Source organism: Echiichthys vipera (assembly GCF_963691815.1).
Source record: "Echiichthys vipera genome assembly, chromosome: 12".
NCBI classification, from domain to species: Eukaryota; Metazoa; Chordata; class Actinopteri; order Perciformes; family Trachinidae; genus Echiichthys; species Echiichthys vipera.
The window spans coordinates 17,538,279-17,558,513 of NC_139837.1; the positions used below are offsets into that span (position 1 = coordinate 17,538,279).

At 43.3% G+C, this 20,235-nt stretch overlaps 1 protein-coding gene across 4 annotated transcripts in view; it reads left to right on the forward strand.

Moving 5' to 3' along the window:
- Positions 1-20,235, forward strand: part of akt1 (v-akt murine thymoma viral oncogene homolog 1) — a 31,102-nt gene that overhangs the window by 3,657 nt on the left and 7,210 nt on the right. For all 4 annotated transcript variants that reach the window (XM_083924350.1, XM_083924351.1, XM_083924353.1 and 1 more), the window contains 9 exons: positions 905-1,090; positions 14,284-14,412; positions 15,946-16,057; positions 16,354-16,480; positions 17,022-17,153; positions 17,279-17,344; positions 17,866-17,934; positions 18,091-18,216; positions 19,738-19,866. In XM_083924350.1, the coding sequence (XP_083780476.1) occupies positions 1,045-1,090; positions 14,284-14,412; positions 15,946-16,057; positions 16,354-16,480; positions 17,022-17,153; positions 17,279-17,344; positions 17,866-17,934; positions 18,091-18,216; positions 19,738-19,866 (936 nt within the window). In that variant the 5' untranslated portion in view covers positions 905-1,044. The remainder of the gene's footprint in view (positions 1-904; positions 1,091-14,283; positions 14,413-15,945; positions 16,058-16,353; positions 16,481-17,021; positions 17,154-17,278; positions 17,345-17,865; positions 17,935-18,090; positions 18,217-19,737; positions 19,867-20,235) is intronic.

Consider the following 20,235-nt stretch of genomic DNA (forward strand, 5'->3'; position numbering starts at 1 on the left):
CTCACAACATATTTATTTTGTTGACAGAACAACCCAACCTTGAGGCCCATTTAGTAGCTGTTTTGGTGCTTTTGATCATATCACATGATCACCATTAGCAGATGGAGTTTGCCTAGTTGTCATGGAACTGCGGGAAGAGAATAAAATCCTTTTATTTCAGTAGCCACTGAATATTTTAATCGGGTGATGAAAAGTCAACATGATTGTATCTCCACTATAAAACACCGGCCGCATTGCATTATAGCAGTATTTATGTCATTTTGATGCTGCTTTATGTTCTGATCCTTGCACGTTATGTGCATTTTGTACTAAAGTTCTAAACAAAATGAGAAAATACTTTTTATTTTTTCAAGTATTTAATTATAGGAGTATACAAAAATAGGATTTACTTTATATATTATCGAGATATGAAATTACCCTGCCCTAGTTGCTACCTGCTTACAAAATAAAAATCCAGCATAATGATTAAGTTACAAAATCATCATGGGCACAAATGATTAATATGATCCAAAGCATACAGCTGGCTAACCATCGGGGCGGCTCATACAACTGCAAAATAACTTTTAAACATCCTTCATTTAGGCAGCCTGTGTGAGAATTGTTTTAGGAATAGTTGCGTGTGTGTGAACAGCATGGAATTTTCCAATAGGGGGGAGCCTTCATTGTGAATGCCAAAAAACACGGCTATACTCCGATATTTGAACCTTAAAATGTTGCAGGTTCCCTATGTGAAAGGGACTATGCTGTGGTTTTAGCATATCCTCCACTAACTGGGCCATAAAACACAACCATCCTCTAAATTCCTTCTCCTCTGCTATGTTGATCTGAGGGTTAATATTCAGACAAGTGGAAAAAAATGTTCACCTCAATTTGGGGCTAATTTTTACTCTTCTTCAACTAATAGGTAACCACCATTGAGAAGGCGGCTCTAAACCCCAGGACCTCGTCTCCAGTCTCCTGTACAGAGCTGAGTGAAGGGAACTTGGGAAACAAAGCTGTGTCTCTCCCTGTGGGAAACCTGGATCCTCCATCCTGCCCACCAACATGACCAATGTGGTGATTGTCAAGGAGGGGTGGCTGCATAAAAGAGGTAAATGCACAGATAAAGTTTTTACTATATAGTTTGGTGTAATATCAGTTGTAAAGACTTGTATGTATTGTTGTTTCAAATGTAATTGCACTCGAGTCATTGCTGCGCTTAACACCAAAGTGAAATAAGATATTCACTGTTTGCACCTCTTTACATACAGTGTGGGCAATAGTTGCTTTCATATATTTTTTCCTATTCAATTAAGATGTAGTATCAGCACCTCATGTACAAGAGACTCCAACCGAGCAAACTTGCCAGTTACATAAGTCCACAATATATGCAGTGCCCCTTAAAATATGTTAATTATGCAGATATTTCAAAGTCCCTTGTTGATACATGGAAATGCATTTAATCTGCAAAACAACAACTTGGTTTCATGGAACACACAGTTTTCTTGGATTATACGTCTCTGTGTTTTGTGGCATAAATGGTATGCTCTTAAAAGATGTATATATATATATATATATTACTCTACTCTTATGGTTCAAATATTTCACAAATCTGCGTTACCTAATATTCCTGAGGTATTCGGATTAGCAAGAGTTTACTGTAGTACAATACTAACAGATTTGTTTTCTAAATGATGCAGAAATACCTGAACTGAATGACATATGTGCAAGGTGATTGATCACCGTGTTACTGTAAACAGGCTGTATGCCAGATCTTATGTACAGAGCCATCCAGTTGCCCAGAGTCCCCAGTGGGCCCCATTTAGCTGCTCTGACAGAGCTGTGTGGCGTGGCATGGCTCGGCTCTGTGTCGGGCTTGAGTCCTGTTGTTTGGACGAAGAGGCATTCCTCACATACCTGCTGGCTTTGAGCAGCTTTATGTGTGCATACTAACTCTGCCTTCAAGCTGCGGCTGCCTGACGGAGCCCACTCCACCACCGCCTCCACCACTACCAGGGGCAAAATAGGATAAGGAACTTCTCCAAAACCACTGAAGGCTCCCAGGCCCAGTGCCAAGCAGCCAGACCTTTACTGGAAAAGGGGAAACCAAGACGCTGACTCAGGGGATAAGGTGATGGGAGCAGGTCACTAGGAGAGTTCCTGGGACTCTTGGGGGGAACAGTGTGCTGCTGTGACATTTTAGCCCACGTTCCCCCTCCTCAAGGCTTGGGCTAAGAGCATAACAGGCTGCTGTTTTAGGAAGTGAGTGAGTTTGGTTTTCAGTTGGTCTCAGGCAGACACACCCTGGTCCTTTCAGTGAGTGAAAGGATAAAACTCTGGGTGCTATTAGTGTTTGATTCGCAGCTCTGTTGAATATAAATGAATGCTACAAAATTAGGAATTAGTTGACAAAATTAAGAGTTTTATTAAAAGCACAATCTTCTTCTTTCCTACAGCTCCTCATAAAAAAATCTATAAAGCAAAATTCATGTACCGTAACTAATTAGCTTTGTGATATTTGTCAGAGGCGTTAGGGGCAAACTGTTTCAGTGTCTTTCTTGAGGGGAAAAAACAAGAACAGGAACGTCCTTTCTTTACTTAGGCATGACAGTCATTTGGGCTGAAGTGTCATTATGTAAATCTGTATACTATATTTCCTGCTGTTCGTTCTTTTTTTGGGCACAGGTACATTTTTCCACACCTTCAGCAGTGCTGATGAGAATGCTACATGCTTGAAGGTTCAAGTAGAGACAGAGGCAGTGTAAATTTTAACTATGAATGGTCAAATAGTGACTGGTAGAAAAACAGTCAGGTTGAGTGGCGCGTGCACACACACACACACACACACACACACACACACACACACACACACACACACACACACACACACACACACACACACACACACACACACACACACACTAAACAAACAACCCTTCAGGAATAGTGAGTTGGCATGCTGTCGCAGCCCAGCAGCTGTGCCCTGTGAAATGTCACCCAGAGCCTCTGTATTTTGATTGGAGGGCGTCCACCTGCCTCCCTGACAGGAAGGCTTTTAGTGTCGCGTCACTGTCATGCAGTCTTTGCCCCTGAGCCACTGCACAGAAGGTGAACCTGCAGTAGCCCTGTCTTGCTGTCCATCACCTTAGCCCCCACTCAACCACTATCATCCCAGGTTGCACCTTGAGTGGAGCTTTTTTGTGTGGTGGCGCCACCCAAGTGACTCACATCTCCATGTGGGCGTAATAATAAATGCCTTATACAGCTTCTAAGTGTGTTGTTCAGCATGCTCATTACTCCCATGTTTGCACTCAAAACACCAATTTAATGTCTTACAAAAGATAGCCCTCAATATTTCCATCAACCTTTTGTGTGTGTTCCAAGGACATAGTCTAGCACCAGACTACAATTCTTATTGGACTTAACAAACGCAAGTTCAGTTACAGTGTGGCCTTTAACTCCAGTAATGCCCATTTAATGTTGCTACATGATAAATGGATTTCATGGTGGGCCGGTCACATGCACAGAGTACAGCAGCTCTGACACGTCAGCTGAACACATCCACGTCACTCACTCTCACTCTCTGATTCCTGTCTGATTAGTCATGTTGAGCATGCACGTGTAAACTGTGTGGAGGCTGTTAAAGTAGAGCAAAGTATTGTGCCTATTGTGCCCTGTAAACCCCCCAGTAGGGCTAATCTGTCATTAGAACTGCAGATTCTCAGCCTTGGAGTGTGCTGTATTTATTCCAGACAGGCTGCACTCAGTGAAATGATCTCATTCTGAAGGACACACCTTCATACTTTCTCTTTACGCCTTGTGCTGCAGTAATGTGTCTAGATTGTGGACGCCGCCTGGGATGTGTTATCTTGCTTGTCTGTTTTGGAAGAACAGTTTTAAAAATGCAGGACAAAGCAGTCAAGTAGCGAGTAGTGTGTATGTACGTCTGCACGTATATATATATGCAAATGCGTGAGTGTATGGACAGTGTGAAGCAAATTTATTCAGAAGTTACACTGCCAGCAGGACATTGCCCTGTGCCCTTATGCACAGACCGCATCGCAAGTACAGGCTTGCAAAAACACTGTAACTTTGTTGTTACTATCATAACCAGTTGTTATGCGTCCCCAAATGGTACTTCCCTTTTAGATTCTTCACAGAGTGCACCCACACACTTTGAATGTGCCTACGGCCTCTAGTGGCCACAGAGACGGAGCAGCATGTTATTTCTTTTTGCAAGTGTGTTTTTCCAAAGTTTCCATCAAAGCCAGAGCATCATCAGACATCAAAGAGGCAGATTGTGGGTTCCCTAGTTTCCAGGGAAGTGCTGCGGCCAAGAACCCAGTGAAGCTCAACAGAACAGCGCTCGCTTGTCCTCCCCTCTTCCCTGGCCCTTGTTTGTTTGACTCATTTGCTCCCTGACAAGTATAAAGAGCCGGCCCCTTCGTTAGGCTAACGAAGGCCGCAACAACTGTTGGATTTGGGTAGCACGCTCAGCTGGCTCCAACTCATCAGAGGAGGGATGGGGTGAGAGGGAGGAAAGGCAGAGCATACACCAGAAGAGATAGCGAGGGAAACATAAAGGGACGGGCACACAGAGAGAGAGAGAGAGAGAGAGAGACAGACAGAAGTTGAGCAGCGTCTTTGTGATGTTCCCAGAACATTGCTCAGTGACCCAGGCGGCCTTAGGAGAGTGGATGGATGTTGTGTCCGACATGCCACAGAGACCCTCTCGGTTTGGTTTGGAGCTCATCAGCTGATTGGCTCTTTTGCTGGTCATGCGGCTGAAGGACACCCATGAGCTGCTCCTCCAAGCGAGACCTTGTTGGTGGTCCGGCAAAGTGCATGAGACACAGAGTGGAAATGGGGGTTGGGGCATTGGTTTTTTGAACACTAGACAGTGTAGTTGGAGTAGACGAAACATTTTTTTAATCTTTTGAATATCTGTGCCTTGTGCATCTGGTGAACAGGCGTCCAACAATTGAGCCAGTATTTTCCACATTTGTTTTAGTTTTCCCTCTGTATTAGTGATCTCCGTAAGGGAATGTGGTGTTTCCTGCACAGTTAAATGCTCTTCAAAGGAGCAGGCCCACCTGATTAAGAATGTCTCATGATGCTGCAATGCTGACTGTCTCAGGACTTTGACTGGCTGCCAGCTCTGCTGCTGGGCTCGCCCAGGCTCCTACATATCCCCTCATTATGGCTGTCATGGGCCACACACTGCTGCAATGCACACACAAACACACACATTACGTACTGCAGAGATAGCCCATCCAATTTTCAAATATTTTAATTTAAATTTTCTATCTTGTGAAGCGTTGTCACATAACAAATAGGTCTTGACTGCACATAAAAAGTACTATTATTATAAAAATGGATCTCAAAATGTGTATCTTGAAGCTTGGATAATATAGATAAATAGATAGTTTATTGTCATTGTATAGTGCAATACAACAAAACTCTGTTTGGCAATTTCACTCCACTCCAAAGCAGCAATTAAAAGTTCTGTTAAAATACATAGATACACATACCAATAAATTGCAATGAATAGTAAAATTCATTCATAAATGTCCTAAACTGTAATTTCAAAAAGTCTTCAAAAAAATAAGGGTTAGAGTTAGATATACTTAAATAGGATGTGGCAACATGGTAACAGTCCCTTTAAGTAGAAACAGTTTTGTGGTGCTTTTCTTCTTAATTTTAAGTCTCCATTTGTTGTTAAGTACAAATTAAAGAAAGACTTCTGTTTGCTGCACATATTTTCACTGATAGATGGCCGCAATAAATAAAAAAAACTGATGTCCAAGTATTCAAAAGTAACAAATATTAATAGCTTATGAATAGGGATTGGAATTTATAAGATTTTACTGATGGCAATGCCATTATCGATTTTACGTATCGGTCCGATCGCCCTATTGGTTCCTGATCAATTTTCTGTGTTGAAAAACAGTGGGCATACACAGGTTGTCATCGTGAATGCATCTGTTTCATTATCTCTGCGTCTGAACACGGGGTAGATGAAATGAGGGAATATTGGTACAGCATTTGTTTTTATTTCGGTCAGGCTATGGACCATTTCTTCCTCTCCACCATGACTCCTTCTTGTTGCATGTTTCCAGCAGCTTAGACGCATAAGTTTGATGTCTCTGTTTTACAAGCGCAAATGCAGGCATCAATAAAACTAATTGATTTTCGATTTCAATTGTTACCAATTCTGAACTGGAACCGGTTATCGATTCCCATCCCTACTTATGAAACTCCATTCATCTCCATGTTTCATTAGCAATTTGCAGAGTACAGCACATTGAATGATTTTAATTATTTATAAAGCAATTCTCAATTTAAAAACCTTTTCCAAGTTCTTATTAAAACACGTCAAATTGAAGAAAAAGATATTTAATGCTCTTTTCATTTAGATGTGCTGTGAACACTGACCGGCGTGTGACAAATATACATCAGAGCTGATAAAAAAGAATTTGAAAGAGATCGGGTAAAGACATGTTAAAGATTGAATACAGTTATTTAAAAAAAAAACCTAGGAGCTGATCACAATCATAGACAAATGATGCTAAGTGAGAGATAAAAAGGGCTTTTGTAGAGGGAAAACTGAGTAAACTGGGGGATATAGTTCTGTGGTGGCGGGTAATTTAGCAGATGACTGAAACTAATAGTTGCAGTGTATTAATTTTCAAAAACTTTTAAAGAAAAAACTTAATAGCTGATTACTCCACCATTGGTGATTAAATACTCTGACACTACTCAGTATATCACCCGCAGTGGAAGTTGACGTGCCAGGTTGCTCTGGGAATGGAGCCCCTGTAGGCAGAGTCCAGCAGCAGAGGGTGTCACACCGGGTAGCCAGTGCTCTGGCCGCGTATCTGGCCGGCAGCGCAGACCCCCTGCTCTGGGTAATGGGAAGCAGTCTTCCTGCTAAATGTGGTGGAGAGAAGTAAATTACTGAGGTGCAGCTGTGTGCAGACAGGCTGGCTGGTAAGGTGGGGGGACCAGGAGGCTGAGGGAGGTGGCACCTCCACTGCTCGCCTCCTCTCACTGCAAGCCCGCTGTGTGCTTACTTTGCTGTGCAGAGTCCGCCTGCTCGCCACAACTGTGGTGCTCTGCAACACACTCCATCTCTGTTACTCTCTTCCCCTTTTTGTCTCTGTTTCCTCGCTTTCCTCCCCACTGTCTTTCCTCTTGTTCTCTTACTCTCACATTCTTCCTCTTCTCCTTTTCTCCTTTAACTCCGCTCTTTTCTCTCTGCCGCTGTCTCTGCCCCCACCACCCCACCCCCTCTTTTTCCTCCCGCACTTCCAGTGCACACTCCTCACCCACAGCTCCACCATCCTGTTGCTAGGATAATGACCCTGCTGACAACTCAGACCCATGGCGGAAGCGGCTATGGACCAGCAAAAAGCTCCCAGTCTCCGACATCAATCACATCACTGGCACCTCTCTCCAGTTTAGGGAGGGCAGGGGAGACAGAGAGATAAAGGAGATGCTCAGCTGTCTGCAGACTAAGAGTTGACTGTATGCTCAGTTATGTCCACATACTGTATCCTCCACTTCAATCTTAAGTTATTTCAGAGGCCATACAGAGGTTTATCATACTTTTAGACGGAAGGTGTTATTGACAATTTTCCACAGCTGGAGACTACCTGTCTCCAGAAAAAATGTACCCTCTGAATTATCTCCTTGGTTATTTGAGGGCGTTTGATCTTAAACTGGTCATTGAGAGTTCATTGGCACTAATTTGCTCTAAATAATGTGTGTTTATTTGTTTGCCATGCAGTAACCCAGTTAACTAATCCATGGACTGCTTGTTTACCCAGGGAGAGGGGGCAAATCTCAGCCCCAGTGTGGCAGGGGGGAACTTCCCACAGTGTCTCTATGGTAATCAGCAGGTGTCACTCACCACGGAGAAGAAGTGAGGGCTTTCTTACAAGCGTGAGAAAGAGGGGCAGCCTCCGCTGCCCCCCCCCACCCCCTCGCTTTTTTTCCCTGTTGGGGTAGCAGCGGCAACCGCAGTGACAGAGAGAAAGAGAGAGGGATAAGGGGACGAGACAGAGAGGGCTACATTGGAGCCCAGGGTGGCCCTTCCCCGCAACCTGTTGATGCTGCTGCCAAAGACCTGGCAATTGAGTCCCCCATCCAGCTGCATGGAAGAGAGAGGGGCCAACAAAAGAGGTTTGGAGAGGAGGGGGATGTCAGGAAGACACAAAAAGAAGGGGAAAACATATAGAAGCCCAAACTCCTGGACAGTTTAGGATGGCATGTGAGTCTGGTGCTGCCTTATATGGTCATAGCGAGAGGGGCAAATGGGTGGATGGGTGTCCGGGCAGCGCGAGAAGCCCAGTTCAGAGCTCTGGCTCAGAGCAGTGGATGGTGTGGGGTGGAATTTGTGGTTGCTGGGGCTCAGTGATGACCCCTGCATCAGGGAGCCCCCTCTCCTCTCGAGCGGATGGCCCGTGGCTCATTGAGATGCAGGGCACAGGGTGGCAGGCCGCAGCTGCAGCCTACAGGCAGAACCAGGCAGAAAAGGGCCGAAGGGATGGCGGGGGCGGCTGAGGAAAAACCAACAAAAGGCGCAGCCCGCTCCCCCCTCCTCCGTCTCTTTGGAGTTCTAATTCCCTAATCCTCAACCTCCGCCTACCCCCCCATCCGATTCTCACCACTCAAACATACACATGCACAGTTCATGCAGTTACCACTGGTTCCCTTCCTCCCATCCCCATGGCCAGACGGGGACAAAACCCAACAGCAGCCCCTTCAGGAAGTTCAACGTGCGTGTGCGTGTGCGTGTGCGTGTGTTGCCAGATGACTAAGGTGGGCCTCTCTATTTAAATTATTCTTTTTGAGAAATCCTTCAAAGTAGTAAGAAACGGGCGAGAGAGGGATGACGTGCCACCGAGCTGTTAGCTTGGACACATAGTTAAGACACTGTGGCCTCTCCTTTTTTGGGGGCCACACGATGAATGCTGCATGATGTCTCTTATTAAAAGCCAACAAGCCACAGCAGCTGGGACCTCAACATTCCTGCCGTTGTCACGGAGAGACAGACAGAACAGGACGCTCCTCGGAAACAGCGACTAACCTCTGTCACTCTCTCTCTCTCCCTTCTGTCTAATGCCTTCCACATTTTTCCTTTTATTTATTGACCCCTCAATGAGCCTGCCTAGCCAGCCCTTACTGTTGGCCTTACTGTTGGCCTCTTAAGCCAAGTTGACTTGCAAATGGCTTCAGAGCCGAAAGAAAACATGTATCTGGGATAGAGGTATTCACTTTTATTAACTTTTAAAAGATGTATAAAATATACTCTTGATAAAGGTTACCCTTGTTTTGATGCAAACCCTATAAGATTACATTTTTTGTCACAAACGACCATACATAGACATAGTGTTTATGATTTGTTGCATAAGTGCATAAGCAAACAAGACAATGCTCCACCGTGTACAGCTGTGGCCCTACCTTGTGTATGTGTGTGTGTGTGTGTGTTTGGGGTATAGAGGGTGTGGCAGTGGCAGGTTGGGGCTGTCCACACAAACGGGGCCATGCAGCAGTTGGCAAATAAAGATGAATTCTGTTGTGTTTGGCAGCGGTTCTCCGTTCATTATTTTCCACTTTGCCCAGCGCGCATCCCAGACCTCAGCAGCTGCTTGTCATGTAAAGACACTCTATCAGGCCCTGACAGCTCCTCCCATGCAAACACATGCACACACACACACACACACACACGCATGGCTCATACACACTTCACTTGAGCTCACACCCCCACTCACAGTCCTGCATATGTGGGGAACATATGTAGTGATCTGTCTCACTACCACTCTCCTCAGCGCAACTCTTCGCACACTGCGTAGCTTTCTCATCCCTTATAGTTCTCTCATCTCTCATCTGGTGTCAAATCCTTTCCTTAATTTGGTTGAATTCAGCCACATGTCTGCCGTCACACTTGACATTAATTTGAAAAGCTTTGATTCTGGGACGCAGATCGTTAGTGGATTTTCTCACGACACAGTGTGTTTCAGCAGTTACAGTGAGACCTGACACTTGAAGGAGGCTTTATCTTATCTAGGTTGTGGTCATTCTGTCTGTTGGCCTGTTTCCTGTTTTGGAGAACATGTTGACATCAAAAGGGTTTAGTTTACATCAGTGATGATGAACTGACTTAAAAGCAGAAGGCTCTCCTGTGAGGTCCATTGTCTTTTGTCTGCAGCCTCACTGTACAAAGGATATAATTGGGGTCTAGTATGCAAAGCATTGAAGTCTAGTCATATAAAATATTGAATGCAGGGATAATATTAACTTAGTGAATAGAGATTGATTTATTTGCTGGTCTATATTACAGGTTTCACTTTCTCGTGTGTAAAGTAGAACTGAATAAAAGTAGAAGGGGAAATGGGTGTAAATAGGAAGCTGACAAAGGTCATCTTTGTTGTTCATGTTCTTAGCGCAGACTGCTTGCGGGGGGTTAGGCACTGTGCAGAGTGGTGGTGAGACACACAAACAGACAACCGGATATAGCCGTTTCCACTGTTGTCATGTGACCAGGTTTGTGGTCTCAGACGAGGAAGTTGCAGTGTCCTCCTGTCTAGAAAGAGTGCTTTGCAGATGCGGAGTTGCTTCATTCCTCGGTGCGGCATCTCTTTGACAGTCTTTGTGAAAGATATGAGTCAGTCTAGGGAAAAAAATGACAAAAGCATTATGCAAAAAATAGTTTTTTTTCTTGCATCCGCTTGAAAAAAACACTGTTTGCAGTTACAGTATCACAGTAGCTGTTTAGATATCGAGTGTCACATTCCTTCCTGAGCTTGTTTACCTCTGTGCAGCTTGTGTGACCATGCCGACTTGTCATAATGTCCTTAATATCGCAGTGACATAATTCAAGAAAGGGAGAGCTGTTTAATGAGTCATGTGACTGAGAATGGTGAGCTGGCATTATCATCTTCCCAACATCCATGTGACTGAGGCCACCTCAGTGCGGGAGAATGTCTCGCTGACACACGCCATGCAATGCGCTGCTTAGTCACGTATGCCCACCCATGCTACTTCTGGTGGGTGCTGTGCGTCAATGGAGCTGGCAGGAAAAGCTTAGAGACTTCCAAACTGGATGTTGTCGTAATCCGTTAACTCGCAAATACCTTTTACTGCTCATAGGGCAGTGTACACACACAAATGTATTTACACACAAGCACATACATGCGTACACATAAACACCTGTCTCTGCCCATCAGGATCTGAACGCTCTAATGTATGAAATGTCTTCACTCAGTCTGTAAGTGATTTGCTGCATTTCTGCTGCCAAACCAAAAGTTCTAAACTAAAAGTTTACTCTCCGTTGATGAGACAAGCATGTACCTTCGTGTCATGGTGTCAGGTAGGGGGGGTCATAATGCTGTCTCTGCATTGTGCACATACTGTCCTCAATGTGTGCCGGCATGGACTATAGCTTTGGGATAAGGGTCAGCCAAAACCTGACCACAGACCATGGCACCAGCTGGGGCTCAGCTGAGGAAAACAAGAAGGATCAGTAGACGATCTGGCCACAGTGTGAAAGATTCAGGCAACCTATGTTTGTGTTGAACATGCTTTGAATTTAACTCACAGCCGATTGTTGTATGAATTCATGTACTCATACATGGCACCTATTCTGAGCAGATTTTATGCTGAAGTAAGGAAGTCTGGTTTTCTTGAAGGCCTGTGATAAATGACTCTATGCATGTGGATTCTCTGGAGACCAGCGTGCCTATGTGGGTGACTGATGTGGAAGTTGATTGGTGAGGCTCTTAGTTTAAAACAGACAAACGACTCCTCACAACAGTTGTATTACATTGAAACAGACGTGAGGGAAATCCACCAAACGGATTCCTGCCGGTGTGTTTTGTAATTAGGACAGGACATCTAGTACGAGTAACTTTGTTGGAAGGCGGCAATCTGAAGTCAAGCTAATTTCTAAATGAGCTGTGTTTGGTTTGAAAACACTTACTCTGCAGAAAACCAGATGAAAAACCTGCTCCTGTGCCATGATGACAAATGTAATAACATTTTGGACATCTTCTGTGGATTGAAGACTAAAGTATATGGTGCTCTGGAGCAGATGTTTCCTCTACTGTGGTGATCGGTGCCACCACCTTGCCTTTTGCAGTTAATCAGGTGTTTTTATACTTTACATTAGACTGAAACAATGAATCGATTAGTTGTCGACTATTCAATGAATCGCCAGCTATTTTAGTAATTGATTAATCGTTTTGAGTCATTTTTTAAAAAGAAAAAAAAGTCAAATTCTCTGATTGAAGCATCTCAAATGTTAATATTTTCTGTTTTCTTTATTCTTCTACAACAGTGAACTGAATATCTTTGAGTTACGTCAAAGGACATCCTCTTGGGCTTTGGGAAACACTGATCAACATTTTGTTTTTTACCATTTACTGGCATTTTATTCCCAAACAACTATTTGATTAATCCAGAAAAGAATTGGTAGATTAATCGACAATGATCTAATCGTTAGTTGCAGCCCTTCTTTACAAGTCTTAATCCTGCTGTATGTGGTCAACTAGAATGACTGTGCTCTCCTCCTGTGTGTCCTTTTCCTTTCCTCCTCACATTTTATGTGACAGAGAAAAGCCATTTGGAAAATGTCCTATAAGAGTTTGCGGCTTGTGTCATCACTTTCTCGAAAAATAGAGAAAGAAGTTGGTAGAGGAAGTTCATAGTTTTGAGATATCCAAGGTGACACATCTTGATAAGTGACATTCAGCAACTGTCCTTATATCTAGTATATATCCATATAAAATATTTTATATAGAGAATATTTTAAGGACGTATACCAAACAGTGGAGACATTACTAGCTGTTTGCTCTTGAGTGCCTCAGACATAATCTGTGATCAGTTTCATTAGTCAGAAGTGTGGGTTTGAAGGAGGGTAACAGAAGCTCATATTGACAGATTTCCTACCTCTCCCTTACACACACACACACACACACACTCTATCCCTCTCTCTCTCACACTCACACACACACACACACACACACACACTTCTGTGTTAGAGGAAATGGGGCAATTAAGGACAGCTTGCTACAGCTCTGCATGGGGTTAATATGTGGCTCCGTAATTAAAAATAAATTACACTTTTCCTGTATAAATATTCAAGTCCCTCTCCACTGTGTGCCACTGCCTTGTTATGGTATGTAAGCTATTTTTCCCCCGTCTGCACAACATCTGGCACAACATTTCCTGAAGCATCACCGGAATAAATTGAGTTTTGTCTGCCTACGAGAGATCCATTTGTGAGATGCTAGTGTGTCTAAATGAATGGGATGCACATGCATGGTTTGAGGTTATGGGTGTTGTCCAGAAAATTGAAATCGTGGAAAGTTTTATTTGAAAATCGAATTGATGCTTTGGCAAACATAATGCTGGTGTTACAAAATGAGCGATAGGGAAGAGACAAAAGAGTGGTTGCAGTTTATGAAACAAACATTGATGCCATTAATGCAAAGGGGAACTCAGGTCTGAGGGTGCACTACCCCATATCATATGACAAAAAGGTGTTTCAAGCCTTTTGTGGCTTCAGATATAGAGGCATAAAATTTCATACATTTCAAATTTACAAAAGACAAAAGAAAACAAAAAAATCTGTAGTCTGCTCCTCATCAATAACCGACTCAAATCTCCAGCTAAGCTGTTGACGCTTGCGTTGCATTGTGGTAGATGACAGGTATCGGCATGGAAGAAGAATGTGCCAAATAAAAAACGACCATCTCAAGTATCTCAAGTTAAATTTTTTGCCTAAAGAAGACTATAACTTTTTTTGCACAGAGCTAAGAGCCTAAATTTTAACTCACCAGTTCAAGGAAACGGTATAGGGGTAGTGGACAGTTTGTTCCCTGAGAGTCTACATCACCAGGGATTGCTGGAAAGGGGACAGACGGGGTGCGGGGCAGGGTCCTGACTTCTACTAAAACCACCAGTTGTCCTGTGTCTGACCTACACTGAAAGAAAGACGGTGACAAGGTGGTCATTTTAAGGAGCACTAGTGAACAGCATAGTAATTGGATTGTAGGAAATGAGTTGCACCTCTGCGTTATTAAAAGAGAAAGGACAACACGGTGTTGTCATTAATCATGAAAGCACAATGTAAACAAAATGGTCGTGCATTGGTCAGCATTTTGAAAATGTGAAAGCAGTTGAAGTTTCTCAATTGAGGTTTCTAGGAGCAGAGCAGACTCTACTATTACTTTGTCACAAGTTGTTTTTATCTTTTCTCATGTAACTCAGCAGTCCTTTCCAACCTCTTTCTCATATCAGGAGAATACATCAAGACCTGGAGGCCAAGGTATTTTCTCCTGAAGAGTGATGGTACATTCATTGGCTACAAAGAGCGTCCGCAAGATGTTGACCAGCTGGAAACCCCCTTAAATAACTTCTCTGTCGCACGTGAGTATCTGCTTCAGAGAAACCACTGCATTTTTTCCCTTCTTTTTCTTGGCAACTTGTTTTACCCTTTATTGTCTGCTGCTTTCTTGTTTTTACTTGCATTGTTGTAACAAATATGTTCACATACTTTTACTGATTTACATGTGTCTGGCTTCTCCATCCATCCTGAAAAGTTATTATTATTATTATTATTATTATTATTACAGGCCGAAGTGCCTGTGAGGTAAAAGTTCCTCTCTATTTATCCTCCATGTATCACTGTATGTCACTGTAAATGATTATGGAGAGAGACATTAGCAAATTGACTATAGCATCATCTCAACAGCTTCATTTTATTTCAAAAGGCGCTCTGCTGCAGGGCAAAGCAAGCTCCGCCATTTAACGTGCACGCAAGATGTCTGGGTCCTGACATTAATACATCGGATGTCATTCCTCTTCTCTGTGTGTGTCTCCCCCAAACTCTCGGTTGTTATACTGTGACAGAAAAAAACGAACAAAAAAAGGCCCAGAGCAGCCCAGCCCACTCCATCTTCACATCAGAGAAAGTTGCTGTGATAAGCTGTGCAGATGACTGAACACAGCAATTAGACAGCATACTGTTTGTTTAACAAAATGTTTCCTCTCCGACACTCTTGAGTTATCGTGGCTATTAGCTGCCTGATTTCAAGTATTTATTTGGGTGCCGCTCTGAGGCTCTGTCTCCATCAGCGGTGGCTTTGGTTTTTGTCACCACTGCGACCCCACCAAAGAGGACACATGGTGCGCCGCTGCTGACGGGGCTGCTGCAGCTGGATTACACATTCAGCCTTATGGAGCCATGTTGGATCTCAGTGGTGGTCCACTCCCCTGTCCTCCATCTATCAGACCGGGGCCATTTTGTGTCACGTTCTGACATATTTGCTGACATGTTTCATTTGGGAACAGATGTTAATGTGAAGGAGGTGCAGATGGAAATCTCTGCTTTCTAAATTCAGTTATTAAGACTGTTGTGAGTAATTGTTTTGCAAACTGCTTACAAGACAATTATTTGCTGCAAAAGTATGAGCATTTAGTGAAATAGGGGTAAAGTATGTGTGGATTTGCTTATTTAATAAATCCTTGATAAGAATAAGTAAAAACTCACTCAAACATTTGTCTGGTGTGAGGATCTCTTTTGCTGAAATCCCCTTACATGGGGCATTTTTCATTATTTTCTGACATTTTGTGTGTTTAATTGTAGAATTGCAAACATGATTGTAATATTAGAATTTGCATTTGATATTTTTTTTTAAAGAATTCTGGGTTTTCTTTAAATTAGTGTCAAAACCTATAATAGCAAATATTACGCTTTAAAGGGGCTGACAAGTTAAGGATCGGAATTGTTTTCCTCCACCAAAGTGCACCTGTTCTTTTCTAAATTAGCCAACAGTGTCTGTTAGAGTGGCGATAAAGACAAATGGCTATAACTGTGGGTCTGTCTCTCCCCTCTGCTCCCTTACACACTGCCCATTCTCTCCATCTCCCTTCCCTCACTCCCTCCCTGGCTGTGGTCAGAGTGCCAACTGATGAAGACGGAACGGCCTAAGCCCAACACATTTATCATCCGTTGCCTGCAGTGGACCACTGTCATTGAGCGCACCTTCCACGTGGAGACCCCCGAGGAGAGGCAAGAAGCACACACCACTCAGCTCACAGAGCAGTAAAACACGAATCATTTACATGCAGAGAATTTGCCCCTGTTGCTAGAAAGCTGCTCTGTTTTTTTCAAACATGTAGAAGCACACACAAACGGGCACATTTAATCATTTTTGTGCATTTGCACAAGGTCCACTGGCTATTGGCAGAACTCACACTTGAAATTGCCTTCCTGTTGATAAGAAGACAATTACATGATTGGACTGCTGGGCTTGCATGATGGTAAATGGGCTGATGTAATCTTTCTTCTGTCTGTGCCTTCCTTAGGGAAGAATGGACAAAAGCCATCCAAGCAGTGGCTGAAGGCCTGCAGAAACAAGAGGAGGAGATGATGGATTCCTCTCCGGACCCCATGGACATGGAGGTCTACCTGACCAAACCCAGACAGAAAGTGGTACGGCCCGTTCACACTGCTGTGCATCTTCTTCTCTCTGCTTTCCCCACATCAACACTACACTGTTGAATCAACCATGTTTATTCTTCTCCACCCTGAGTATATCCTGGTCTTCCAAGTTGACCATTACTCTGCTCCTCTGACCAGCTCTGCCTTATTTGCACTTTAGCCTGCCTGTCCCCAAGCAACTTTCTACTTTCCCAACATCAGCCGTGGGTGGCTTAGCACCAGATAGTATGTCCACCAGGTTTCACAACCCCCACATGTGTCATGACATAAAGGTCCAAGGCTACCGGATTAGATGTCCCCCACACAACCATTTTCAACATTCTCCTTGGCACTGAGGTCAGAGGTTAACTGAGACACAACCACATATAGTCCAAACCATTAGAGGAGTGGAAATTACATGGTGGTTGAAATAGTGCCTTAAATGCTTCTGTGTTGTTGTCAGTGGGATTGTGTGCCCCGGCTAGTTAGAGCATGAGTTTGTTAATGCTCCTCTTTGTAACCAGACGCCACTTTCTCTCCTCTGGCTCTCCAGACTATGCACGACTTTGAATACCTCAAACTCCTGGGAAAAGGCACTTTTGGCAAAGTTATCCTGGTAAAAGAGAAGGCCACAGGACGCTACTACGCCATGAAGATCCTAAAGAAGGAGGTGATCGTAGCAAAAGTGAGTGGATGCCAATGAGCAAGTAAAGGAGAGGAAAGACATTGGGGGCAGTGGAGCAATGACTGATACCTAAATGGCTAGCCATTGTGAGAGTTGCACAAACACTCTTTGTGGTTTTTTTTCAGGATGAAGTGGCGCACACACTCACAGAGAACAGAGTCCTCCAGAATTCAAAGCATCCGTTCTTGACAGTAAGGAGCCCCTCCATATACCTAAACCAAACTTTATTTTAACTCTTAGAGATCCTCTGGAGCCTCTTCAATCCAACCCAGCAGTATCCATTCAGAAAAAAAGGGGCAGTTTTACCAGGAATGTTTTGAAGAGCTGTTCTCACAAAGCCTGCAGACGAGCTGGGCCCTTTATAGCAACATTGGGCTTTTTTTTTTTTTTTTTAGTCTGAGGAAGGTTATAGTAAAACGCTCCTCCAAAATGTTAGGTTTAAGTGGTGGGTGGAGGCAACACATAATGTGATGTGCTAAGTGCAATGAATGGAACACAACAGTTGTTGAAAAGATTCAACACACAGGACATGCTATGCTGTAGTTGTTTTTTTAATCCTCTTCTCATTAGATATTTGTGTTTAAAAATGAAATAACTGAAGGGTCAACGCTGCATTATAATGTTTCATGTTACAATCAGCTGCCAGCTTCATTTTGATGAGCTTGAACCATCACCAAGTTCTGCTTTGATCATTCTTGTTTTCTGTCTCCAGGGACTGAAATACTCCTTCCAGACACACGATCGCTTGTGCTTTGTCATGGAGTATGCGAACGGTGGTGAGGTAAATCATTTTAATCATCACTAAATCTGCACCTGTAGGTGAATCAGAATACTTTTGTCTAACTGTGTTACTGTTCCTATTTTCCCTGGACTAACCAACTTTCTCTTCATCTGTCCTCTTCCTCCTCACTGTCAATCTCTTCTTGTTGTCCCTCAGCTTTTCTTCCACCTGTCAAGGGATCGTGTATTCTCAGAGGAACGGGCAAGGTTCTACGGTGCAGAGATAGTGTCAGCGCTGGACTACCTTCATGCTGAGAGAAACGTGGTCTATCGAGATCTAAAGGTAGATGTGGAGACATCTCTCATTCTCGCTGTCAGCCTCGCTTCTGTCTGTCTCTTTCTCCTTTTCCCCTCCTTTCCTTCATTTCTCCCCTGGCAGGATATAAATAGGGTTTGCCTTTATCGAGAGCAGTGGAACTGGCCAGGGCTTATTGATCTGCCTCCCCCGGATCAGTCTCAAGAACTCACTGCAGCTGGAGGAAGGATTGGTCCATACGCTTACTGCAACTAGACAGAAATAACCACCAGTCCTCTTTGAACACATCGCCACTGCCTCCCATTATAGCATATGCACAGTATTCTCAGTGGGGGATTTTTGTGTACTTTGTGCATAATTTACATAATTTTATATAGTGGCAGTACATCTCTATTAAATAAAAAGAAAATGAAAAGTAAAGGCACTGCAAGGTTTTAAGATATGTGTTAAAAAGCTACACAAAACTGTACTGCTCTAAAGATGGGATCAGATGGATGCTGTAGACAGATAGGATATGTTTGGGTTTAGGAGGGCTGTCGGGGGTTATCAGTGTTTCAGTGGGCATATGTAGCCCTACTACTTCCAGCTGATAAAACTACACCAGCCAGGTCAGCACAGCGCTCTCTCCCTCCCTCCTTCCCTCCCTCTCCCTTGGGTTTATGAGGCAGGCTCCCAGCCTGCTAGGGTTCTCCTGAAAGTGCCAGGGTAGCAGGATTGGAGGATGTGCTGACTCTGGCCAGGCGCTGCTGGCCACGTGTGAGCTACAGCTGCCAGGTGACTTTAACTGAGAGAGACAGAGAGCGAGGAGGACACACTGATATTCAAAGGCCATGCAGCCTCAAGTCGTGTCACTGCAGGATGCACATCCTTAAGGCCTTTAGGTAACTTGACATGTACATGTAATCACTAGGTATTTTTCCATTCACCCGTGTTGAAGGGGATTTTCAACTTTTTCATGAAAGTTTTTATACTTTACATTGCATTTTGAAGAAGAGAAGATGTGACAAAGACTGATAGAAACAGATTTTTTTTCCAAACAAGCCTTTGTCATTGAAATTCCATCAGTTTATTCTACTATAGAAAAGGTATTCATGACATGCTACCGTTCATCGTTACATGGCTCCACTCCCATAGAATGCCCATAAAATTAAGAAGTTTGTGAAGAGGATTACCACAGCATTGCTGGTTTAATTCAAGATAAGGATGCTTTTTTGGCATCTCACCTCTTTCTCACAATAACTGCACCATGAACACATGGATAAAGTGACCAATTCATTCATTAATAACACAAAATGACAATGACAACCTGGTAGGCAGCAATGAAATTGTGCACAATTTATTGTTGATATCTTGCATAAAGGTCAGTTATGAAAACAGCCACCGATTGAAAGAAACTCACTCAATACTTGCACACTAATTTTGGAAATATATTTTACACTTATGCCTGTATTCTTGTACATTTATGAGTTAATATTCTCAACACCTTCCATAATTATTTGCTGGTTATACTAATGCATACGTCTTTCTTATTTTCCGTTTCCCCCTCAGCTGGAAAACCTTATGCTGGACAAAGACGGACACATAAAGATCACAGATTTTGGTCTGTGTAAGGAGGGTATCAAAGATGGTGCCACCATGAAAACTTTCTGTGGGACGCCAGAGTACCTTGCACCTGAGGTAACCACGACAGTGATCCAGTCTACCTGAAATATTGACTTGTAACAAAGTCAGTTTTATGTAGATTAATACCGATGGTGTATTGGAAAATGTTGATGGAAAGGAAACAAAAAAATGAAATAACCTCTCGGGTCACTACCAGAACAACCCCTATGATGTGATGAACACTATTCTTCAATGATTGTGGAGGACAGCATTGTCTAACATAGGACTTTTGAACTGGTTGAGATCAAACCATTCAGTGACCCTCTGTGCCCTTCAAGGAAGCAAGTGCATTGAATATGCTTCTTTACCTTACCTGGCTATGATGTCACTTAATAAACAAAAACTATGTGAGATCATATTGAGTAGATTTCAAACAAAAATGCA